Source organism: Cebus imitator, unplaced genomic scaffold (assembly GCF_001604975.1).
Source record: "Cebus imitator isolate Cc_AM_T3 unplaced genomic scaffold, Cebus_imitator-1.0 Scaffold148, whole genome shotgun sequence".
NCBI classification, from domain to species: Eukaryota; Metazoa; Chordata; class Mammalia; order Primates; family Cebidae; genus Cebus; species Cebus imitator.
In genome coordinates this window covers 4,045,903-4,073,021 of record NW_016107463.1, presented here as the reverse complement: position 1 = coordinate 4,073,021, position 27,119 = coordinate 4,045,903, and the positions used below count along the sequence as shown (strand labels likewise).

At 34.2% G+C, this 27,119-nt stretch overlaps 1 protein-coding gene across 1 annotated transcript in view; it reads left to right on the top strand.

Moving 5' to 3' along the window:
* The window catches only part of HMGCLL1 (3-hydroxymethyl-3-methylglutaryl-CoA lyase like 1), a 151,292-nt gene that overhangs the window by 82,230 nt on the left and 41,943 nt on the right, over positions 1–27,119 (top strand). The window contains exon 7 of the mRNA XM_017542921.2: positions 2,389–2,577. Coding sequence (XP_017398410.1) covers positions 2,389–2,577 — 189 coding nt within the window. The remainder of the gene's footprint in view (positions 1–2,388; positions 2,578–27,119) is intronic.

The window sequence follows — 27,119 nt, the reverse complement described above, 5'->3', positions numbered from 1 at the left end:
AAAAAAAAAAAAAAAGAAAGCAAAAGAAAAAAAAGAAATTCTTCTACTGCGAACCAAGGAATCAAGTTCAACATTCAACCACTTCAAATTGTTTTCTAGGCCATCGTTAGGGTGAGTTATAATAAAAACACATTTCCTCCTTTACCACATACTTTTTCTACTCAAATAGCTTTACATAAGGCATTATAAATGTGAGTGAACAGTACCCTTCTTAAGGGTGCTTGGAACTATGCGCTAATAGTCTTTATTATTTTCTCTTTACAAATACATTAAAGTATGTTAAGCCTTCATAGCACACTCCTGTTAATTCATTAATATCATCATATAACCCTGCTCCAAAAAAAAAAAAAAAATTCAAGTTGTCACATAGGTCCTAATCTTGACAGATATAGATCAATCTCCTTTTCTCATGCTCTTAGAACTCTGTTTCTTTGTTTGAAAATTCTTATTTTAGCTATTATTGATTTATTCCTCAGGAGGGTTGACTAAGATCTATCCTCACTTGACTTCAGGATCTGTAATAACATGAGCCATGTCAATATTCATTGCCCCATTCTATCCTGGGACCTAGCACAGTGCCTGGCATAAAACAGGCATGGATGAAATACATATAAATGAATGAACAAATCAGTATCATGTGCCAGATTATGTATCAAATCACTTTTATACATTCTTATTTCACTTTTAGAACCAAATATGTTATTATTAAATTGCTTTTATCATATGGTTTTTTAAAACAACGTAACCAAGGCTTAGTAAATACACTAAAAGAATATGTTCTGTCGTCTGTATTCTGCAGATTAGGGATTGAGTGTTAAATAGGCTAATTTTCCGCCCAGTGTCACACGAGTAAGAGGACTGGGAGCTGAGATTTAAATTTAGGTCTCTCTGATTCCAGAACCCATGCCTTTGTCAAAATACCATGCTGCCTTTATGCAAATTCATATTGCTCTTTGAAAGTAACGTTATTCAGCTTGAAGAGATCTTGCAATTTACTTCACAAAAGTATATGTACTTATAAGCCAGAAAAATTAGGCCAGAAATATTAAATGACTTTACCAGTAACAAAGCTACTTAGTGAAAGAGCTGAACTTAATATAGTTGATCCTTGAATAATTTGGAGGTTAGGAATCCCAGACACCACATGCACGGTCAAAAATCTAGGTAAAATTTTGCTGCTGAAAACTTTACTACTAATAACTTACTGTTGAGTGAGAGCCTGTAACCCATCAATTAACACTTATTTTGTTTTTTGTTATCTTGAAATGGTGGGCAAATGCAGCTGGATACCTCACTCTATGGTGCATATGAAGCAATTCAGCATTTTCTTATGTCATAACTTTTTTTTCTCCTTCTTGGGAGCACGTCCAGTGTCACTAGTTGCAGTTCTTATGAGTCTCCTGGTGTTATTTAAGGTTTATGGTATTGCACTAAATATGAAAAACACATCAGAACTGCAAGAGATCACTTTGTACTGTGATATGCAATTTACTGGAGAGACGAACTGTTCATACAGAGATGAGTAGCATCACCAGGATTTTAAGTGGATACCCACACTTGAGCTCACTGAAATAGCAATAGGACGTGGCTACAAAATTATTACAGTAGTACAGTATGCACTACAGTTAATTTTATGCAGTGATAATTTAGTACTGAATCATTACATGTACATTTCTCTTGAATGCAAATGGCACTATCTACAGTCTGTGTCTGTATCCATGAGTTTTGATAAATTTTAACTTTTTATAATAAATTTGTATTATTTTATAGTAGTAAATGAGAAAAATAGAATAGTATTGACATATATTTATGTATTCATGACATACCTTTTTCTTTTTCCAACATTTCTATGCTATGCGATTTGTCTGGAAGTTTTTTCAAATTGTTGAAAATCTCCAAAAAAATTTCATATGTTTATTTTTAAAAATCCCTGTACAAGTGTATCCACAGAGTTCAAATTTGTGTAGCTTAAGCATCAGTTGTATATATACCTTTTGACACCTAAACTAATGCCTTGAGAAATACTACTTCCAAAGTAAATCTGTAATGCTTTGGTTTGATTATAGTGTTAAGAAACATAAGCCTCCCACAATTGACACTGTAACTTATAATTTCATAGTGGAACAAATAGCTGGATAAAAAGATAGGTTGATATGACTCTATGGCAAACTGGAATATCAGAAAAAGAATTGCAGTAATGTCAAAGTCTTATATACTGTTTAGAATATAATTAGCAAAGAAAAGGACCAGAAAATACGTTATATATTTTTCATGGACATAAATGGTCTTAGTTGTAAGTTTTACCTCTAGCTGATATTAGTTGAGGAACAAGAGTGTTTGAATCTCTTCACTTCCATTATTTTACTAGCACTTGCCCTTTATCAGCAGGTGTCTAAGAGATTGTACGGCATGGGTTGTTATGAGATCTCTCTAGGAGACACAATTGGAGTGGGAACTCCAGGAAGTATGAAAAGAATGCTGGAAAGTGTGATGAAAGAAATCCCACCGGGTGCTCTTGCTGTTCACTGTCACGACACGTACGGACAAGCCTTAGCAAATATCCTTACGGCCCTTCAGGTATTTTGTACTTTGTGTGTTACGTGTGTGCATAGGGTGTGCATCTTTATCTGCAATATAAACATACTGAGAGACGTATTCTTACAATTTTTATAAAATGTTATGAATCTCATTTTGACCAGTGTCTGCACATGACAGGCACTTGGGAAATATTTGTAAATTTCACGTTTTTTAGGGCAATGGATATGTCTTATTACTGTTAATTTGATTTGATAAAATCTGTAATCTCTTCTTTTTAGAAGTATTAGTCTTAGCAGAGTTATGTCTGCTTGTTTTTCTTCTTATATTCTGTCAACCATAACATTTAATAGAGTGAAATACGATGGCATTTTTAGCAGTGTAAAACACAAAAATAGTAGACGATTATAATCATAAAACTAATGCTTTTTTTTTTTGGAGATTTCATGCTCTATGATGGCAAAATAGAGTGCTGAAATATAGTTTACTTTGCTTAAAATGTTTTCCTGATGTTGGCATGCTTACATTTTGTAAAACTTATGTTTTTTAATCAAGTATATCCCTTTATATGATAAAATGAAGAGGTCTAGAAAGTTGGAGGATTACAAATTGCTTATTAAATTCTGTGTTATTTTAAATTTATTCTTTTGAAAGAATAGACATAAGTAGCATTAAAAGAGTATTATTTTTAAATTAATGTCAGGTTCTTAAATGCAGCTAAAAATAGATTCATTTGATATTGTTAGAATTCAAGATTTTGATAGCCATATAGTCTACCAAGATAAGACTATATAAAAGCTTTCTGGTGAGGCTGAAAACCAATATGTAAAGCTTACTATCACAGTCCTGAAGTCTGCAGTTGTTTGGCAGAAGTTAAAAAACAATGGGAGGATCAAGTTCCACAAGGGCTTATTTTGACTTTGTAACATATGTGTACAAATCCTTATTTATCCTCTGGAAGCAAGAAAGGAATATTCTATTAAATCAGAGAAAAGAGAAAATGTTATTCCATGGTCTATTAGGCGTGGGAATTTTTACAATTTTCTTTCCCTAGGTATTCTAGTTTCTGAAACAATAGAAAACTAGGCAGCACTTCAGGGTCCTGTGTTCAGCTGCAACTGTAACTTATTGTTTCTGAAGGGCTATCTTTCTCTCTCTCATTTCTCTGTATGAATATATCTTCTATATTCTAACACTTAGAGCAATCATTTATTTGTGCAGCATATTTATTATAGAGTGAATGACAGTTTAGCTCTTTGGAATAAAGAGCTATAGTACAAAATCTGGGACCCCAAACTTCTGCTTCTGGACTATATCTGCCTCTTGAAAATGCCCAAGTAACAGAACATTGCTGATATCTCAATGCAATTTTAATGGTTAAGGAAGGTCTATTTGAAGAAGTAACTTGAAATCTTATCTAACAAATGAGAAGGAACTAACCCTAAAATGGTCTGTATGTGTTGTGTGTGTGTGCATGTATGTGAAAAAAAATGTTTTAAACTGATGAAACATCTCTTGGGGAAAAGTCCTTGGGGAAGGAGAATATTATGTCCTAATAATTAAAAGAAGACTAACGTATTCAGATAAATTAAGGCTTATAAAATTTGCTAGATTGGTTGAATTGCACTGTCTCTATTTTCAGAGAGATTCGGACTGAAATTCTGGGCCATTTTTTCATTTTATTACAGCCATAGAGGGGACAGGAAACAACCTTGGGCCTAAGTAAGATAAGGAACAAGAATGAGAACAGCACTCCCCAAAGACCACACCCCAGTCAAAGGGTGAATCAGCAAAAGATCCACGCCATAAAGGGAGAGAGCAAGCATATTCATGTCCCATGACCTCGGCTATGAGTGGAGGAGAAATATTACATCTCTCTTTATACTACACAGCCTTTTGTAGACCCTCATGTCACTTTAGGGTTCAAGTTCACATACCTGCAGAACTGGGAAGACCTAAGCAGATGAGTTATTTTCAAATGCTTATAGGTTAGTAGCACTGCAGGTGCCAGAAGAACATATATATTCATATAAAATTTGCATTATTTTGTTTATATAATATATGAAAATAATATATTCTATATATTAATATATATAAATATATATTTTAAGGAACATGTTTTCGGCTTAAGCTGACCTGTTTAAGATCTGTGTGTTTGTGTGTGTGTGTGTGTGTGTGTGTGTGTGTGTGTGTGTGTCGGGGAGAGATTTATACTATACCCTTCAGTAGTTCCTGTGATGGAATATCTAAATGTCAGGATCTGTGTTTTCTGTTTTTCTGCCATGGGCACAAGCTCTATTGTGTACATGGGACGCTGGGGCAGAAGGGTCTTAGGAAAGCAATAGTATACTTCCAGTTCTGTGTTGTATTACCCCAGAGCTTAATTTATAGTCACAGTGTAAATACATGGATAAGAGAGTAAAAGAAGCCTGCATAATAAGCAACATGATATGAGGCCAGAGAAGCTACTATAAATGATTGAGAACATGGTCAAAAAGCAGAGATGTGCTGAAGAAACTAAAATTTAAAGAGTTGTAGAGCTTTCTGTCTTTTTGCCATCAGCTGGCATAGAGTTTGATAACACACTGACAGCATAAGAAAGATACATCCACAACTGCTGTCTTGAAACTGTAGGTAACTGAGACAGTGTTCAGATGTTTTGAAACCTTTATGTTTATGAAAGACAGCCACATGTGGTACTGGAATGTCATTGCAAACACACATGTGCACTGGTCCTGAGCGGCACTGAGAAAGGTTTTCACCAGTGCCCTTTTCTCGCCCCTCTTCCAACAACCACAACAAAAACACAACAAGCAGGCTTAACTGTGGAGAAGAAGAAGAAAATATATTAAGAAAACTGTCAGTGTTTGAATAGAAGGAGAATCAAAGAAAATCTAACTTCATTAAGAATAGAGCCAACCTTGGCTTTAGCAAGCAGAGGCCATACTTCATTTTTTAAAAATGGAATCTTTGAAGTGGCTTCTGGTAAGATTAGTGGTGAATATGGACTAGGTATCATTTGCTTTAATTTAGGGGTAGAGAAACAGTTTACAGTGCTTCAGACTAGAAGTTAATATTAAGGCAAGGAGACACCTAATAAGTGGAAACTTGGCCACAGTGATAGGAAATGAATGAAAGTTATAAATGGAACATCCCCCTCAGTCTGGAAAGCACACACTAATAGTGTAGTAGAAGGATCTTTCTTGGGTTCCTGGGTTTTATTGTGCTTTTTTATAACTTAAATATATGATTTATGGGACAGGAAATGGTTGTATGGAATTCAAGAATAACCATCATATTATTTAATATAGAGAAATTATTCTGAGCATATCGAATCTAATGTGGGATATTTATAATCCCTCAAAACCAAAAGAGCAAGAAAATGAAGTGACAAAACGCATAGCATTTTAGTAACAGAAGAAATGGATGTGGCCCAATATACTTATCTTAATTTTTAATGTAAAAATTTAACTTCAACCTTCTGCCAAGTACCTAAGTAAAAGGCCAGTTAACCAATTATTTAATCTAATTAATTTCTCAGTCTCTATTTTTCTTCACTGAAATAAGGAAACACGAGATCCAGTACAGAAACAACAACCATACATTGATTAGCAGCATAAAGACAACAGGCAATATTTAGATTTCTTTGGAAGAAGCACTACATGTCCTTTTTTCTCTTAAACTTATTAAATTTTAATGTGCCTTTTCTCATAATGTGTTTCTTATGTTTATTATTCCTTTAGAAAGACCAAGTTATTTACCTAATTTTTTTTACATCAAAAGCTTTCCATTTTTAGATTGAGTCTTAACAAACCATGTTTAAATGCCACCAAATAACAAATCTTTCTTCACATAGCTGTTTTTGAGTTTCTCAAGAAGAAATTTTTTAAATTTCCATGACTAGTCAGATAAACCTCTTTGTTTCTCAGTTCCATATTTGTAAGAATGGATGTAATGATATCTACTTCCCTGATTTGTACAAAACTGAGATGAGATGCAGTATTTTTAGAATGATGCCTTGATAACAATACACTTGGTTGGATTGTTGGATTTTTAAGTGTGTATAACCAAGACTCCCGAGCCACAGAAATCTGAATGAACAAATATGAACAAAGTGCCTTTTTACCACTAATATAAGCAATCCAACCACTTGTAATAGATATAGATATACATATACATATAGATGGGGTGAGGTATTTCTTATTTTTGTCTGTTTTTATTTTGTTTTGCGTAATACTGAAGGCAATGGACAGTCACTGGAGGTTTTTAATTAAGGATCATTTGATTAATGCTTTGCGTCAGAGAACTTACTCTACATTTTATGTAGAGGATGGACTGGTATGAATCTGGCTACTGTAAAGATAAAAAGGTACAAAAGGCCTAAAAACTAGAGACTAAAGAGAACACTATTGCAATTGTTGTTGCTCCTGGTAAAAAATGATGAGGGGTGTGTGTGTGTGTGGTTGGGTTGTTTATATCAGTGGTAAAAAAATGGGTAAACTTTCTAATAATTTTATTTGCTTTCGTTCATCTCCAACATCTTTTTATTAACATAAGCATCTCTCTGATTTTGGCAATAGGTGATCACTTTAGTTTTTGTCTTTAGGAATAATACAACCTTCATCTATTTCTAGATATCCACAGGTTTAATGGATAGCTGGAAAAAGCTGCTTCTGAGCTAGAGGAAGTTTTAAACTGACATCCAGTTAATCAACATTTAAAAATAACACATACAAGAGTTCTCATTCTACTGTAATAAGCTAAAAATGAAAGTGGTTAATCTTCATGCAACAGACTATGCTTAGATCATAAACTTGAAGCTCACCAAGAGAGTAAAGGACACCGAGAAAGAAAGTAAACATGTCTAAATATGCCCTGCCACTCCCACAGCATTTCCTACAAGCTGATCAAAGGGTCAAGCAGTAGGAAAATTAATTGTTAAGTGCTTACGGAGTCAGAAAAGTAAAAAAGAATGAAGACTGGATTCATCAGGAGAAAGGGTTTTTGTTTACTTGTTTGATTTTCTTTTTATTATTATTTAACAGTTGTGTGGTTTTTGTTGTTGTTGTTCTTGTTGTCTGTTTTGTTTTTTTTTTAAATCATTGTTTCCACACTTACTTAATTTCCAGCTGGTTGATACTGTAGGATAAAATAGTAGGCATAGGGAATAACATATATTGTGATCTCCATTCCCACAAATCCCATCTCACTGGACCAAGGAAACTCTAACACATATTGGATAGTTAGAACACCTTTTTGGGGATACAGAAGCTGAGAAGGTCATAGGCACAGTCCTGGAATGCAGATATACACAGAGAAGTAGAGTAGAGGCTCGTGAAACTGACAGATTACAGGATGGAGAATACATCTGGTAGCTGTTTACTTCCCATGGGGTCAGGTGTTGTGGTTTTCTGTTTCATTTTCCTGAAGCAGTGTCTTCCTAATGGGTACTTTTAGCTTTCACTGACTTTTCTATTTTAGCTACAGAATATGATATTGGGATAATTGCATTTCCTCACATGCAAAATAATTCTGTTACACTAGAAGATAAATCACAGTATTATGTTCATACCCTTTTCATGAAATTTTCTTCAATTCAAAACAAATAGAGTTAATCAAAATATTTTGTTTGCTTTTCTTGACAAACTTGATTAAATTAGTGTGATCATAGTAATTCCAAAAATGAAAGATGATGGATCTTTGTTTTTATCACTAATTGCACCTAGTATGACATTAATCCCAGGTTTCAGCTGTTATTTTATTTTCTTCAGACATAATAATTCAAGTTTAAAATCAGGACAACTCATTCTGGTTAATTTTTACCTTTTAAAAAATAATCATTCTTAATTTTAAGATGATTTTTTTCTTGCTGTTATCACCTTCGAGAAAAGAAAGCATTATCTATTAATACTAATAGTTTCTTCTCAGTCTAATCTTCCTTCTTCTAGAGGCTTAAATTTATATTATGGTAAAGACTGAGGCCAGATAATGATACGATTCTTCCTTTGGCGTATTACCTTTTTGAGAACCTCTTACCTATTCTGTAAAATGTCTCATCTTATTATTTTAATCTTGTTTTCAATATCTTGTTTTTAACCAAACACTTTTAGCACATTTCTTAACACATATGGCCTTAATTTGGAAATTTTGTTGTTATGCTATGGTGTTTGTATAAAACATATTATGCTTTTTATTTTTAAATTTCTTTTCATGTTTCTTTTTTTTCAACTTTTTTTCTCTCACTTGAAAGTTCATATTTACAAGGAAATTTTATGCACATACATTCTTGCCCCGAATATAATGTAACACAGACTTTTTCCTTTGGAACATTGGTTTCAATTGGCGAATATGGTATTGAACATAAACTACTATTTACATGACTGTTTTTTTAGCTTAATGTAATATAACCAGTTAATAGTTATATGCCCAGCCATTAAACACACCATCCCCAACATACACACAATTGGAAGCACTGATAACTCCAATAGCCCAAATTCAGGAATCTCTTAGAGCTTTATTAGTTGAACAACTTTCTCATATGTTGCCAAAATATTTCTAACTCTGGGTTTAAACTAAATAGAAGTAATACATATTGTTAGATCACATTGGATCATTCTTATAAAATTCCTGCTCAGTTTAGAATACCAGATTTATTTAATAATATCATTGAAGATTGGGTTAAAGATTGAAAACCAATGGAATAGAGGATGTGGAGAATTTAATAATTTTAAGTCAAACAGTTGGAACTCTCATCTGGAACTGACAACATTATTTATTTATTTATAAACATATCTTCAATAGAGAGCATAATATACAATATAAATTATTTGTCAATTGGAATCATTTAGAATTATTTTATGAATTATTTTAAAATACAAATTTAACCTAAAAAATGTTTGTCGACTATCTTCTGTGTAACAGTCTCTCTGCTGTTGGCTAAACTGGTTAATTTTTAAAAATCATGATGAAACACCACCTTTTCCTCAATAATTTTTAATCTATCAAATAAAATATGAGAATCATGCCAAATTACATAGGCAAGAAGTCAAGTTGTTTTATTCACATTCTAAATTTGTTATACTGACTTAACTTTTAAAAATATCTGTATAAATATGATTAACTGTAAGAATTAGGTTATGGCTACCTACTTCTACTAAAGACTTTTCAGATTAAGTAATATAATTTTATAAAATTTGTTTTTCTGATGGAACTTTTAACAGATTTCCCAAGAAATGTAAAAATCACAGTACCCTGTGTCCTCCTAGCCGAAAATAAAATTTTATTTTCATCCATTGTATTGAAAAATGTTCTATTCTGCTTTACAGTTTATTTACCTTGTGTGTGTGTGTGTGTGTGTGTGTGTGTGTGTGCGCGCGCTCATGCGCGTGTGTGTGTACTGATGTATGCATATAATCTAATTCAAAGAGTCAGGTGGTCTAGTATTGGGAAGGTTACGTACAAGAGTAAACTCAAGGGCCAGGCGCAGTAGCTCACACCTGTAATCCCAGCATTTTGGGAGGCCGAGGTGGGTGGATCACTAGATCAAGAGATCAAGACCATCCTGGCCAACATGGTTAAACCTCGCCTCTATTAAAAATACAAAAATTAGCTGGGTACGGTGGTGCACACCTGCAGTCCCAGCTACTCAGGAGCTGAGGCAGGAGAATCACTTGAACCCGGGGAAACAGAGGGTGTAGAGACCTGAGATCATGCTACTGCACTCCAGCCTGGTGACAGAGCCAGACTCTGTCTTTAAAAAAAAAAAAGACTAAGCTTACGTTACTGACCGTGGAATTTCCAGTAGGAACAGAGAAAACTTAGGTGTTATAGTAACCCAGGGGAGATGCTTGGCAGGAAACATGGGGTGAGGTATTTCTTGTTTTTGTCTGTTTTTGTTTGTTTTGTTTTGTTTAATACTGAAGGCAATAGACAGCCACTGGAGGTTTTTAATTAGGGATCATTTGATTAATTTTTTGTGTTAGAGAACTTAGCCTAAATTGTATGTAGAGGATGGACTGGTATGAATCTGGGTACTGTAAAGAAAAAAAAGTACAAGATGTCTGGAGACCAGAGACTAACGAGAACACTATTGCAATCCTGTTGCTCCTGGTGAAAAACGATGAGGGGTACTATGGTCTGAATCTTTGTGTTTCACAATGTTTATGTGGAAACCTAATCACCAATGTGATGGTATTAAGAGATGGGGCTTCTGGGAGGTGATCAGGACTGCTTTCATGAATAGAATTAGTTCCCTCATAAAAGAGGCCCAAAGGAATTTATTTGCCACTTCTGCCTTGTGAGGACATGGTAGGAAGAAAGAAGGTACCAGGCACCATCTACAAAGCTAAAAACAGCCCTCACCAGATACCGATTCTGCTGGCACTTTCATCTTGGACTTCTACTTTCTAGAACTGTGAGAAATCAATCTCTGTTATTTATAAACCACCCTGTTTGTGGCACTTTGTTATAGCAGCCCAAACAGACAAGGGGGAAGATAAGGTAGAGGAATCATATGAGAGAGGTTATTCCCATGCAGGAGCAGTGAGACTAAGAATTGCTTGAGTGTATATAAGGTGAGGATGGTAAAAAATAAGCGTTAGGGAGAAGGACGGTGAGTAATGACACTGAAGGTACGAGTTTGGAAAACAGGTGGATGTCATTAAAATATCGATCTTTCCAAGGCAATGCCAGCTTTATAAGAACAGATGCAGAGACCTATTTGCTAATGATAGTAATCCGTATTTTATGAGTTCACGTTCCACCGGGCCACAGACATGCTGCAGAGTTGCCCCCCAAAATATTGTGGGAATCATTTTTAGATGTATTCCAGAAGCCTCTTGGGCAAGTAGACTTCTGGAAGGCCTGCCTGGAAAATAAAACAGTGTGGACTATGAAAGCTACACTTTACATCTACTACTTTATTGTTGACCAGAGCAGTTGTAGTTCAGTTTATTGGCTTGTTTTCCAATAAATAAAAAGTTTATCTTTAAAATATTTAGAAAATATGGAAAATCACAAAAAATAATTACTTGTAATTCTACCACACGGAGGAAACTAGTGTTAAATTATTAAAATAAGTATTAATATATAAGTATTACATATATATTCATAGACGTATATATATATACACACACACATACATATTGTGCATGTGTGTCCATGTAGGTAATAGTCATGAGGTCCATGTTTATTTTGCTTATAATATATTATGATTAGCATTCTTGTTACAGAAACTTTTCCAGATATGATTTTTTTTTTTTTTTGAGACAGAGTTTTGCTCTTGTTACCCAGGCTGGAGTGCAATGGCACAGTCTTGGCTCACCGCAACCTCTGCTTCCTAGGTTCAAGCAATTCTCCTGCCTCAGCCTCCCGAGAAGCTGGGACTACAGGCATGCACCACCATGCCTAGCTATTTTTTTTGTATTTTTAGTAGAGACGGGGTTTTACCATGTTGACCAGGATGATCTTGATCTCTTGACTTCATGATCCACCCACCTCGGCCTCCCAAAGTGCTGGGATTATAGGTATGAGCCACCATGCCCGGCCCCAGGTATAATTTTTAAAGCCAAAATAGCCTACCATCACATGTGTGTATGTTAAATATGTATATTAATTTAACTGATCCCACTTCTGATTGGGAGCAGTTATTTTAATATAATGAAAATGAACATTCTTATTTCTAATATTTTATTCATCTTACTTTAGAATGGATTTTCAGGGAAAATGAAAGATCATTAGAGGGATTTGATATGTTATGTAAGTCAAGAGTTTTTAGAAAGGCTATTTCCAGCCTATACACTCAGTGGGTTTATATAATATTGCTAAATTCAGCAAACCTCACTTACAATGATATTATAATGTAAAATGTGTGCCAACTCGATTTACATTTGATATGCCATTTTAATTTCTGTTTGCATTTGTTTTATGGGGCTGAACTGTTCTTTCATATGGTTAATGATTATTTGTATTTTTTAATTAATTGTTGTTCATGTTCTTTGTCTGCTCTTTGTATCGAAATGTTTTTTCTCATAAACGTTAAGAGCTATTTATGTTAAGATATTATTACTTAAGTATTAAGGTATCTATCTAACATGTGTATATATATGATAGAATTATTTTTCAAAGCTTGCTTTTTGTGTGTTAATACATATGTGCTTTACATTTATATTTATTAATTTATGAAGCTATTTTAAGAAACATATCAAATGCATACTACTACCAGATACTGTTCTAGGCACATAAGCATGATAGAAAGCATTGTGATGTCTTCAAGTAGCTTATATTCTGGCAAGTGAGTACAGATGATAGAAACAGCCTCCCTCCCTGCCCCCCCACACACCTACTATAGAAGTACAGTTTAGAGCATATTAATTGGTGATAAAAATTATCCAAAAAGTAAAGAGACCATGCAGTAATAAATAGAGCATGGGAAATTTGGACAGGTGGTGAAGGAAGGCAGGTTACAGTATTAACTAGGTGGTTGAGAAGACAGTTTTAAGAAAAGATATAAGCAAAGAACTGGGGTAGATAAGGGTATTACTTCACAACTGGGAACAGAGCATTTCAGTCTGAGGGACTAATTACAGTCAAGATTCTAACGTGTGTTCAGCAAACACCAGTGTGGCCGGTGTGGCTGGAGATAAGTGAGTAAGGAAGAGAGGATCCTTGTAGGCTATTGTAAATTCTTGGCTTTTACTCTGAGTGAAATGTAAAAAAAATTACAGGGTTTTGAGCAGTTCTAGCTTGCATTTCAAAAGGGACTATTCTGACTGCTCTGTTGAGACTGCACTGTAAGGAGGGGGCAAAATAAGAATTAAAAGGCAAGTTAGAAAGGATGTCATTGCAATAGTTCAGGAAACAAATAATGATGGTTTGCATAAATGTGGTAACTATAGAGGTGGTAAGCATATTCTAAATGTATTTTTAAATTTGAATTTATTTCATGATGAATTAGATGTAGAGTAAGGATCACAAATACACTCAATTGTTCACCTGAGCAACTGGAAGGATGAAACTGCCATCAACCAAGACAGAAAATGCTGAGTGGACAATATTTGTGAGCAAAGATCAGAATTTCAGTTTGGGACATGTTGTATTTGAGAAATCTGCTAAACATCTAGATGGAGCTTTTGAGTAGGCAGTTGCATATATAATAATTGAGAGGGGATATGAAGTCTTCACTGAGGACATAAGAGGCATACAGATCATATTTAAATCCAGCAGACTGTAGAAGATGATAAATGGGGCACGGAGACACTCCATCCTTAAGAGATTGGAGCAGAGTATTTTGAGGAGACTGAAAAATAGTGGCATTTGAAGTAAGAGAAACCTGAGTTTCTTGAGTCCTAGAGTCTAAAAAAAAAAGGCTTCCAAGAAGAAAGAGGCATTAAATGCTATATATGAGTCAGGTTTGATGAGGATCAAGGATTGCCCATGTTGTCATCCCTTTATGCCTTCTGCTTTTGGAGTTGTGCTTAGAAAGACCTTTAATACACCAAGAAGATATACATGACTACCTATCTTTTCTTTAACTTCATTTCTTCCAATAAAATATTTAACCCAACTGGACATTTTATTCAAGGTAAAAGATAAAAATCTATTTTTATATAAACACATTTTTTATTCATTTATTACCAAACCCATTATTTCCCCACTAATCCAAAATGTTCATCCATGACACATACTATGTTTAAATTGAATCTCTCTCTGGAATTTCTATTCTGTGATAACAATAACTGATATTAATAATTTTTGGAATGTTTTACCTGAGTTATTCTATTTATCCTCATGACAATCCCATGAAATAGTTTTTATAACTTTATTTTAAAAAATAACTCAATTTTAGCTTAGCAAGGTTAGGGAAGTTATTCAATGTTTCCTACTTGAAAGATAGTAGAATGAGGATTTCAACCCAACTCATCTCGTCTCTTTCCATCTCTTTGACCTATTTATTTTGTGCAAATGACACACTTTTAATTAATGTGTCTTTATATTACATTTTAAATCTGACATAACATGTCTTGGTCCTTTAATAAAATCCTTCTTGGCCAGGCATGGTGGCTCACGCCTGTAATCTCAGCACTTTGGGAGGTTGAGGCGGGCTGATCACCTGAGGTCTGGAGTTTGAGACCAGCCTGGCCAACATGGTATAACCCTCTCTCTACTAAAAGTACAAAGATTAGGTGAGTGTGTGACGCATGCCTGTAGTCCCAACTACTGGGGAGGCTGAGGCAGAAAAATCATCTGAACCCTGGATGTGGAAGTTGCAGTGAGTCAAGACTGCGCCAGTGCACTCTAACCTGGTGACAGAGTGAGACTCTGTTTCAAAAAAATAAATTAAATAATCCTTCTTGATTGTTTATATATATATGTAGGTATCTCAATAGTCTATATATATAGTCTATATATATCGATAGTCTATATATATATAGATATATAGATATATTATAGATATACATAGACTATTGATATATATATAATAGACTATATATAGACTATTGATATATATATAATAGACTATATATATAGACTATTGATATATAGATATATATACTATTATGTATACTATTGATATATATATAATAGACTATATAGACTATTGATATATTGATATATATATAGACTATTGAGATATATATATAATTAATCTATGGATTTAATATAATGGATATTTGGGGGATGTAATTTTGAATAAATTTAGTTTAAATTCAATTAGACTATATATATGTAGTCTATTGATATGTATATATATCAATCGACTACATATATATATATCAATAGATTACATATATATATATCATAGACTACATATATATATCAATAGACTACATATATATATCAATAGACTACATATATATATATCAATAGACTACATATATATATATACATATATCAATAGACTACATATATATAGTCTAATTGAATTTAAAGTAAATTTGTTCAAAATTACATCCCCCAAATATCCATTATATTAAATCCATAGATTAATTTACAAAGAATTGATTTAATGATAATATTCAGTGACCCAATCCAATAAATTTTTCAATTTATTCAAGTTATTTTTTGTATAAAAATGAAATTTGGCTGTCTTTTTTCCTATAGAAGTCCCATGATTCCATAGATTTCTTCTGGATTAGGATCATTATAATAAATATTTCTGTTTATCTTTCAGATTTCAACTGTATCTTCCTTGAGTTCCATCAATCGCTCCTCTCTTCAAATTTCTCAGAACATTCTTATATTGATTTGTATAAAAAAGTTAAAATTTGTTTATATTAAGCATATGAATACCTTGAGAAATTTCTTGAGGGACCTTTCCTTGCAGGATATGGAAAATATTTTCATGACATCAATTTCCTGAGGTAAAAAAATTTGAGGTTTGAAGAGGATGCTTGAGAATTAGGTTCCTTTTACTTTGATCTCACAGTAACTACAGATAACTAAATAAAGCTTGCATTTCTTAGTAAAATGTTTTCAGTTCAGTAAACATTCTTTAAGGAAACATTTGCTTCAGTAACCAAAACCCATGGCTTTCAGTTGATGGTCCAAATTAAAAGAATACTGTTTCTATTCTGAAAGGAAAGAAAACGTTATTTATTTTTCTAAATAGACATTTTGGAACACTTTCCTTTGAAAATATACAAGGCTTTATAGATAACAGACCTTAGAGTATAAGTGTTAATACCCACTTCAGCTGTAAGGAGGCCAACAGAATAATTTTAAAAGAATGTCCATGGCTGAATCCACTAAAAAATGTGAAATATTAAAAAGAAGGAGGACTATTTTTATTCGCTAAGATATGACTTCAATAAAGAGGTGAAGGCAACTTCTTAAATTTTACCTTGATTCATTATTGCCTCATTTGCATTCTTTAAAAAAAGACACAGAACTTCCTAAGGACTAAGGGTATGCCTAAAACCATGTTAATTCAAAATAATTGTGATTTACAAGTAATAATGTTTGCCAAAGTGATAATGGTCCTTTTTATCTTACTTAAAATCATGGTGTCTTATTGTAGAATCAGAGTATTAGAAGTGCATTTCTGTCTCAAATTCCAGGCGAGTGGATTCATGTGTGATAAAGGTGGGAAGATGTGACTATTTTATGAAGAAGTGGAAATAAAAGCCCTATTTTTTTGAGGAAATTTTGCATGTGCACTGGGTAAAATATAGAAGAAACAGTAAGAGGGAGGCACATGAAGGAGGAGCGTCTCTTGGGCATTTGACTTGAAATGTTCAATTGAAAAAGAATACTAGTAAATAATTATCTTATGGCAAATGTTAATAATGCTTTATTCTTTGATCTGGGTGTACAAATATATAGACAGATATACAGACAGATAGATATAGATAAAGTGGCTTATTTTCCAAAATTGTGAAAATTAATATTGAAATTCTGTTTTATTGTGAATTAAATTTTAAACTTGTCTTTAAAGTGAGTTTATGTTACTGCATGGCAAAAGAAAAAAAAAAAAAAGACTGGAACTAATTTGCAAGGGGCCCCTTAAAATAGGCATGCCTTCACTAGCTAATACAGACTGAGCCTACTCTAAGAGTGGAGATCTCATTTGTCTCTTGTCTCCCACTTATTTTTTTTAAATTTTGGGGGCTACATAGTAGCTGTATATATTTATAGGTTACATGAGATATTTTCATTCAGGCATACAATGCATATAATTATATGCCTTCACTAGCTTACACAGACTGAGCACACCCTAAGAGTGTAGATCTCATTTCTTGTATCTCACTTTTTTTTTATTTTTGGGGGTACATAGTTGTATATATTTGTATATATACAAATGAGATATTTTGATTCAGGGATACAATACATAATAATTATATAAGGAAAATGGGGTAGCCATCACCTCAAGCATTTACCCTTTCTGTTGCAAACATTCCAATTTTGCTCTTTTAATTATTTTTAAATGTAAAATAAATTTTCTTTTTGAGACAGGGTCTCACTTTGTCACCCAGGCTAAATAGCTCATTGTACCATTGACCTCCCTAGCTCAAGCCATCCTCCCACCTCAGCCTCCCAAGTAGCTGGGACTACAGTCATGCCGCACCACACCTAGAAAATTTCCGTATTTTTTGTAGAGAAGGTGTTTCACAAGTTGCCCAGGCTGGCCTTGAACTTCTGGGTTCAAGCAGTCCACCCACCTTAGCCCTCCAAAATGTTGAGATTCTAGGAATGAGCCATTGTGCCCAGCCTACAATAAATTATTGTTGACTGTAATCACCTGTTATACTATCAAATACTAGATTTTATTTATTCCCTCTAACTCTATTTTATATCCATTAACCATTCCTACTCCTTACGACATTACCATTCCTAGCCTCTGGTAATCATTGTCCTACTGTCTATCTCCATGAGCTCAATTATTTTAATTTTTACCTCCCACAAATAAGTGAGATTAAGTGAAGTTTGTCTTTCTGTGCCTGGTTTATTTCACGTAATATAATGACCTCCATTTCCATCCATGTTGTTGCAAATAATAGGATCTCATTCCTTTTTATGGCTGAATAGTACTGCATTACATATATATACCACATTATCTTTATCCATTTGTCTATTGGTGGACACAGACTGCTTCAAATCTCGGCTATTTGTGAAAAGTGCTGCAGTTAAACATGGAAGTACAGATATCTCTTAGATACGCTAATTTCTTTTATTTTGAATATACACCTAGCAGTGGGATTGCTGGATCATATGGTAGCTCTATTTTTATTTTGAGGAATCTCAAAACCACTCTCCATGGTGGTTGTACTAATATACATTCTAACCAACAGTGTACAAGAGTTCCCTTTTCTCCACATCCTCAGCAGCATTTGTTATTACCTGTCTATTGGATAAGAGCCATTTTAACTAAAGTGAGATAATCTCATTGTTGCTTGATTTCCATTTGTCTGATGATCAGTGATGTTGAGCAACTTTTCATATGCTTGTTTGCCATTTATATGTCTTCTTTTGAGAAGGTCTTTTTAGATCTTTTGTTCATTTTTGATTGGATTATTAGATTTTTCCTACAGAGTTATTTGAGCTCCTTATGTATTCATGTCATTAATCCCTGTCAAACGGATAGTTTTCAAATATTTTCTCTCATTCTGTGGGTTGTCTCTTTGTTGTTTCCTTTGCTAGGCAGAAGCTTTTCTATCAGATGAAATCCCTTAAAATTACATTACTTTAAGTTGATATAATTTGTCCACTTTTGCTTTGTAGGGTATTACCAAAGAAAGACAAATCTAAGACCTCAAACTGTGAAACTACTAAAAGAAAGCATTGGGGAAACTCTTACTTCTTTTACCTCTGCAAGCATTTGAACCTGTTTTAAATTTTTGAAGAAAAAAATGTTGGTAATGGGGATGTGAAATGGTAAATTTATAAAAAGAATTCTGAGTCTTAGCAATCCAAGATCCCATTAGAAAGACTGCCTTCTTTAGTAAGCAGAGAAATTCTGGATTAGATTAGTGGGTATTGGACTTTATAACAAATCCTGTCAAACTGTGGTAAGTTAAAGTGAATAAAAGCAATCGACATGCACATACATTTGCAATTAACTTTTTGCTTATCCTTTAAATATTCAGCCTTTCACTAAAGTCAAGTTTACTTTTTTTATTCTAAAAAGGAAATCATTAAATGTCTCTAAATGAGTGTCTAAATTGTTCTGACCTGCTGTGTTAATATAAAAAATAGATATAAAGGAAAATATAAAGAGAAAGAATATGATTACATGAAGATCACTCTTGGTTACATAAATGGAAAAGGTAGGATGAGAGTGGCAAGTGATTAGTCACCGATTGGTCCGTGAAAGTGATTCCGGAAATTTATTAAACTGCCCAGATTTTATTAGGATTCCATATTTGAAATAAACCACAGCACACAGTGAAATGCAAACAAAATAGGCAGCACCAAAATACAAGCATAAAATGAGGAAAAATGTGTAGTTTACATGTGTCTAAAGTGTTGTGGTTAAGAAAACAGGACTAGTAAAATTTTTTTCTCAACAGATACTAGACTGCCTGACAGTTAAAGTTCCCATGCTAAATGAGGAAAGGCTGCCACGGGACTTCCCTGTTGCATAGTAAATGATCCTTGTATGAAGCCCAGGCCTGGTGAGGATGGTGCCTATCTCCATAAACTCAGTCTTTTCAGCTGCAAAATGCACGTGTCAACTAGGTGATGAGAGATTTCTTTCAGCTTAGACTTGGTTTAAGGTTAAAACTACTTAAAGTCATGCATAGTTCAATTCACTGGCAGATGATAGGCAAAAAAAAGAGAGCAATTCAGAGGCCCAAAGCTGGTCAGAGCCATAGTCTTCCTTTTCTGAATTTAGGTAGACAGGTAATAGTGAAGAATCAATTTCTAGGGAAAGATTTCTTCCTTAATATCTTTAATGTATCTATTTGCCATGAAAAAAAAAAAAAAACTAAAATGAAAAAGGTATGATTAACTCAATGGTTATATAATATATATATACATACCGTAACTCATGTATTTACTTATCTGTTCTTCAATTAAAAGGCATTTATGCATTCAGTATTTTTTACTATTCAGTTTTGTTTTTTTGCCCATAATTTTTAAAAACAAGGCTTACTCATAAGGGGAGCAAATTCATAACTTGCTTTAAGAGCAGCTATTGCTATAGAGGCAACAGCGTGATGTTAGATGCAGTCATTCTGAGTTCCACTGTTCTATCCCCTCCTAACTCATTTCCTGAGTCCAGTATAACCTTGATCACAAATCCTACAAGGATATTACAAGAAAGAAAACTCATAGCCAAATCTATTTCACTATATCCTCATAAAATATTTCAAAGGGACTCTAGTGACATATTAAAAGACTAATCCATTTCAACCAAGTTGGATTTATCCCATATATTCTGCTTCAACATAGAAAACCAATCAGTAGAATTACCACATTAATTAAATAAAGAAAACTCTTGTGATTATCTCAAGTGATGCAGGAAATTATTTGACAAACTTAGCAAAGTAGGTATTCTAGCCAGTGCAATAGGAAAGGAAATGAACAAAATGTGCAAGTTGAAAAGGATGAAATACAATTATCATGACTTCAAATGCCATAATTGTATATTCAAACTTCCAAAATAAACTATAGGTAAACTATTAAAAACAATCAATAAATTTAGGAAGATTGTAGAATATAAGCACATGTATATAAATTACCAGTATTTTTATATATACTACTAACAACTATTCGTTATGAAATGAAACAACACGTTTCCAATTGCAATATTAGTAAAATATAAAACAGTAAGGCATAGATTTAACAACAGACATGTTACACTGCTACATAGAAAGTAACATAACACTATGAAGAGAAGTTTTATAAATTTAAGTAAATGGAGAGATAATCCAAAAGAGGAATTTCAAATCTAAAGAACTTATCAGATAACAAATCTTAATATAAAGCTAAAATAATTAAGACAGCATAATGGCAATACAGGAATAGACATACCAACCAAAAAGATGGAAAAGAAGGCTGAGAAAGAAATCCAAACATACACAGTCACCTGATTTGTTATAAAATCATGACTACAATTCAGTGAGAAAAGCATGATCTTTTCAATAAATGGTGCCAGTTCAACTGAATATTCATATAGAAAAAAATCTTAATCTTTATACACAAAGATTATAAGTCTAAATACAAAGTAAATAACATGAGAGGAATATTTTGCATAGACAGAGACTTATTACATAACACATGAATAAGGCTAACAATGGAAAATAAATGATAAACAGGCTATATTACAATTAGTATTTTCTGTTCATAAAAAGGTACACTTTGAGCTTCTATGTTATCTCCAAGGGTAAAGAGATTGGAAATCACCTTCATTTTTACAGCATGGACAAGCTTGACAAATGGAACCTAAATAACCTTTCTTGGATCTATCAGAAAACTGGGGTTTAAGAGCAAACTTCTGCCCTGAAATCTGGAGAGACAAGCAAATGCTGAGCTGCACATTTGAGATCTCCCTAACTGGTAATTTTGACAAATCACTGGATTCTGAGTGTGGATAAGCATAAAAGTGAGAAACACTTGAAGCAAGAGTTTTAAGGGGGTCACTAATTTTGTGAGTCTCACCTCCTATCACTTTCTAAAAGTGAGAATTTGAGAAACACCTTTCTGTGAATCTGGCAAGGAGAGGGAAAGAATAATCACTGTGAAATATTACCAGCACATTCTCTATTACAAAGGCCTATTGTAGATAGAAAGAAATTACTAGAACCTTATCCCAGCTGAGGAAAGGGTATTCATTCCTCTCCAGCCCTCACTAGACTTCCTGTAGCACCAAAGGGATAAACAAAAGTTGATACCACTGGAGAAACACTCAGGAAGGTCAACATTTAAAACACACAGGCCAACTACAAGTCTGAAATTTAATCACAAGATTAAGGAATGCTTTTCTTCTTTCACACCTTATCACCACAACAAAAGGTCTCAAGTATAATAACAGGGATTACAGCAGAAAGAACTACGAGAAGCAGACCCTATCTGAGGAGGAAACTTAGGAAAGCCTGCCATAAATAAAAAAGGCAAAGACAAGGAAACGAGAGAAATTTGAAGTCTCTGACAGTTACAGCTACAGCAAACATTAAACACAGTGAAACTCCTAGCCAGATAAACAGATAAACATACAATTTCACACTCATACCCTGTTTACCTCAGTCACTATTACCAGATACAACATGGAAGCTTTCAACCACAACTGCAACAAAAATCAGAGGCAGACAAAAAGCCAAGAAAAAAATACAACCTGAAGAGACAAAGCAACCCTCAGAATCAGACTCAGATATGACACAGATACTGGAAGGATGAGACAGGGAATTCAAAAGGACTATGACTACTATGTTAAGGGGTTTATTGGCAGAAGTAGACAACATGCAAAAAAGAGATGGGAATGTAAACATGTAGATGGAAGTTCCAAAAAAAAACCCAAAAAAGAATAAAAAAGAAAAGCTAGAAAAACCCCAGCAGAAATGAAAAATGCCTTTGATAGACTCATCAGTAGACTAGATGTGGCTAAGGAGAGAATCAGTAAGCTGAAAAATATGTCAGCAGATATTTCATAAAACTGAAATGCAAAGTGGAAAAAATAACAAAAACATTCAGAATACATTATCCAAGAACAATTACACAAGTTTAAAAGGCCCTGTAAAGATCCATTACATGTGTAATTAAAACACCAGGAGGAGAAGAGACAGAGAACACAGTAGAATAAACATTTGAAGCAATAATGGTTGACGACTTTCCAAAATCAATGACAGTCATGAACTCATAGATCCAGGAAGCTCAGTGAAAAGCAACTCGAAAGTAGAATGAAGTAACTGAAGTGCTGAAAGTAAAAACCCACCAACCTAGAATTCTATATTCAATAAAATTACTCTTCAAAAGTGAAGTAGAAACAAAGACTTTCTGAGAAAAACAAGAACTGAAAGATTTCATCATCAAGAGATCTGCCCTACTAGAAATGTAAAATGACAGTCTTCACAGAGAAGGATACTTACATATATATCAGAAAATTAGATCTACACAAAGAAAAATAAGACATCAGAGATGCAGTATATAAAAATAAAAGATAATCTTTTAATTGTTATCTATTAATAACTATTCAAACTAATAATAGTAACAAGCTACAGGGTAATTGTAGCATATTGGTAAGTGAAATAATATTATAAAAGATGGGAGGAATGAATTTGGATACTTTATTACAAGGTATTAGTGCTACAAATAAAATAGTATTATTTGAAGATGTACTATATAGCCACCAGACTGTTTGCAATTATAAAGTCTGAGCGGTGGCTCAAGCCTGTAATCCCAGCACTGTGGGAGGCCGAGGCGGGTGGATCACGAGGTCAAGAGATCGAGACCATCCTGGTCAACATGGTGAAACCCCGTCTCTACTAAAAATACAAAAAATTAGCTGGGCATGGTGGCGCATGCCTGTAATCCCAGCGACTCAGGAGGCTGGGGCAGGAGAATTGCCTGAACCCAGGAGGCGGAGGTTGCAGTGAGCCGACATCGCGCCATTGCACTCCAGCCTGGGTAACAAGAGCGAAACTCCGTCTCAAAAAAAAATAAATAAATAAAAATAAATAAATAAAGTCTGAGGATACCCAGCACTGGCAAAAATGTGGAACAAATGGTACTCTCACACACTGCTTGTGGAAGTTTAAATTGGTGCCGCCACTCTGTAAAATATGCATGTTTTAGAACCCAGCAATTCCATTCCTAGGTATATAAACAATAGAAATGTCTGCATGTATTCACCAAAAGATATGTTCAAGAATGTTCATGCTAGTACTCTTTACAGTAGCTCCAAATTGGAAGCAGCCCAAAAACACATCAGTAATACAATTTGTACACAGATTGTGAGATATATATATATATATATATATGCATATATATCTTTATAAGAATGAAAAACTGCTATGTACAGCATGGTTGAATTTCAAAACAACATGGTTAATGAGAAAAATCAGACATAATAAACTATATTGTTTGATTACATTTTTTATTGTACTTTAGCTTCTGGGGTACATGTGCAGATCAAGCAGGATTGTTGCATAGGTACACACATGGCAAGGTGGTTTGCTGCCTCCATCACCCCATCACCTACCTCTGGCATTTCTCCCCATCTTATCCCTCTCTGACGTCCCTATGCCCCCACTGTCTGTCACCTACCCCCTTCAATATACCCCAGTGTGTGAAGATCCCCTCCTTGTGTCCATGTGTTCTTATTGTTCATCACTCTCCTATGAGTGAGAACATGCAGCGTTTGATTTTCTGTTCCTGTGTCAGTTTGCTGAGAATGATGGTTTCCAGATTCATCCATGTCCCTACAAAGGACACAAACTCATCATTTTTTATGGCTGCATAGTATTCCATGGTGTATATATGCCACATTTTCCTTGTCTAGTCTATCATCCATGGGCATTTGGGTTGGTTCCAGGTCTTTGCTATTGTAAACAGTGCCATTATGAACATACATGTGCATATGTCTTTATAATAGAATGATTTATAATCCTTTGGGTATATACTCAGTAATGGGCTTGCTGGGTCAAATGGAATTTCTATTTCTAGATCCTTGAGGAAGTGCCACTCTGTCTTCCACAATGGTTGAACTAGTTTACACTCCCACCAACAGTGTAAAAGTGTTCCTATTTCTCCACATCCTCTCTAGCATCTCTTGTCTCCAGATTTTTTAATGATCACCATTCTAACTGGTGTGAGGTGGTATCTCAGTGTGGTTTTGATTTACATTTCTCTAATAATCAGTGATGAGCATTTTTCCATGTGTTTCTTGGCCTCATATATGTCTTCTTTTGAAAATTGTCTGTTCATATCCCTTGTCCACTTCTGGATGGGTTGGTTTTTTTCTTGTAAATCTGTTTTAGTTCTTTGTAGATTGTGGATATTAGCCCTTTGTCAGAAGCGTAGATTACAAAAATTTTTTCACATTATTTTCGTTGCAGGTTCACTCTAATGATTGTTTCTTTTGCTGTACAGAAGTTCTGGAGTTTAATTAGGTTCTATTTGTCTATTTTGGCTTTTGTTGCCCGTGCTTTTGGTGTTCTAGTCATGAAGTCCTTGCCTATGCCTATGTTCTGAATGGTTTTGCCTAGGTTTTCTTCTAGGGTTTTTATGGTATTATGTGTAAGTATTTAATCCATCTGGAATTAATTTTAGTGTAAGGTGTCAGGAAGGGGTCCCAGTTTCTGCTTTCTGCACACTGCTACTCAGTTTTCCCAACACCATTTACTAAACAGGGGATCCTTTCCCCATTGCTTGTTTTCGTCAGGTTTGTCAAAGATCAGATGATTGCAGATGTGTGGTGTTGCCTACAGGCCTCTGTACTGTTCCATTGGTCTATATCTCTGTTTTGGAACAAGTAGCATGCTGTCTTTACTACTGTAGCCTTGTAGTATAGTTTGAAATCAGGTAGAGTGATGCCTCCAGCTTTGTTCTTTTTGCTTAGGATTATTTTGGCTATTGGGCTCTCCTTTGGTTCCATATGAAGTTTAAGGTAGATTTTTCCAGTTCTGTTAAGAAGGTCATTGGTAGCTTGATGGGGATAGCATTGAATCTATAAATTACTTTGGGTAGTATGGCCATTTTCATGATATTGATTCTTCCTAACCATAAGCATGGAATGTTTATCCATCTGTTTGTGTACTCTCTTATTTCCTTGAGCAGTGGTTTGTAGTTCTCCTTAAGGAGGTCCTCTACATCCTTTGTTATTTGTATTCCTAGGTATTTTATTCTCTTTGTAGTAATTGTGAATGGGAGTTTGCTCATTATTTGGCTTTCTGTTAGCCTGTAATTGGTGTACAGAAATGCTTGTGATTTCTGCACATTGATTTTGTACCCTGAGACTTTGCTGAAGTTGCTTATCAGTTTAAGGAGATTTTGGGCTGAGATGATGGGGTCTTTCAAATATACGATCATGTCATCTGCAAATAGAGGTAATTTGACTTCTTCTTTTCCTAATTGAATACCTTTTATTTATTTATTTTTTCTTGCCTAATTGCTCTGGCTAGAACTTCCAATACTACATTGAATAGGAGTGGTGAGAGAGGGTATCCTTGTCTAGTGCCATATTTCAAAGGGAATGCTTCCAGTTTTTACCCATTCAGTATGATATTGGCTGTAGGTTTGTCATAAATAGCTTTTATTGTTTTGAGATATGTTCCTTCATTACCTAGTTTATTGAGAGTTTTTAGCATATAGCACTGTTGAATTTTGTCAAAGGCCTTCTCTGCATCTATTGAGATAATCATGTGGTTTTTGTGTTTGCTTCTGTATATGTGGTGGATTATGTTTATAGACTTGTGTATGTTGAACCAGCCTTGCATCCCTAGGATGAAGCCTACTTGATCGTGATAGATAAGCTTTTTAATGTGCTGTTGCAATCTGTTTGCCAGTATTTGATTAAAGACTTTTGCATCTATTTTCTTCAGGGATATTGGCCTGAAGTTTTCTTTTTTTGCTGAGTCTCTGCCAGGTTTTGCTATCAGGATGATGTTGGTCTCATAAAATGATTAGGGAAGGATTCTCTCTTTTTGTACTGTTTGGAATAGTTTCAGAAGGAATGGTACCAGTACCTCTTTTTATGTCTGGTAGAATTCAGCTGTGAACCCATCTGGACCTGGACTTTTTTTGTTTGGTAGGCTATTAATTGCTGCCTCAACTTCAGCCCTTGTTTTTGGACTGTTCAAGATTTCAACTTCTTCCTGGTTTAGGTTTGGGAGGGTGTAAGTGTCCAGGAATTTATTCTTTTATTCGAAGTTTACTGGTTTATGTGCATAGGGCTGTTTATAGTAATCTCTGCAGTTTGTATTTCTGTGGAATCAGTGGTGCTATCCCCTTTATCATTTTTATTGCATCTATTTGATTCTTCTCCTTTTTCTACTTTACTAATCTGGCTAGTGGTCTATTTTGTCGATCCATCTACTGGATTTATTGATTTTTTTTGATGGGTTTTTTGTGTCTCTATCTCCTTCAGTTCTGCTCTGATCTTAGTTATTTCTTGTCTTCTGCTTGCTTTTGAGTTTTTTTTTTTTTTT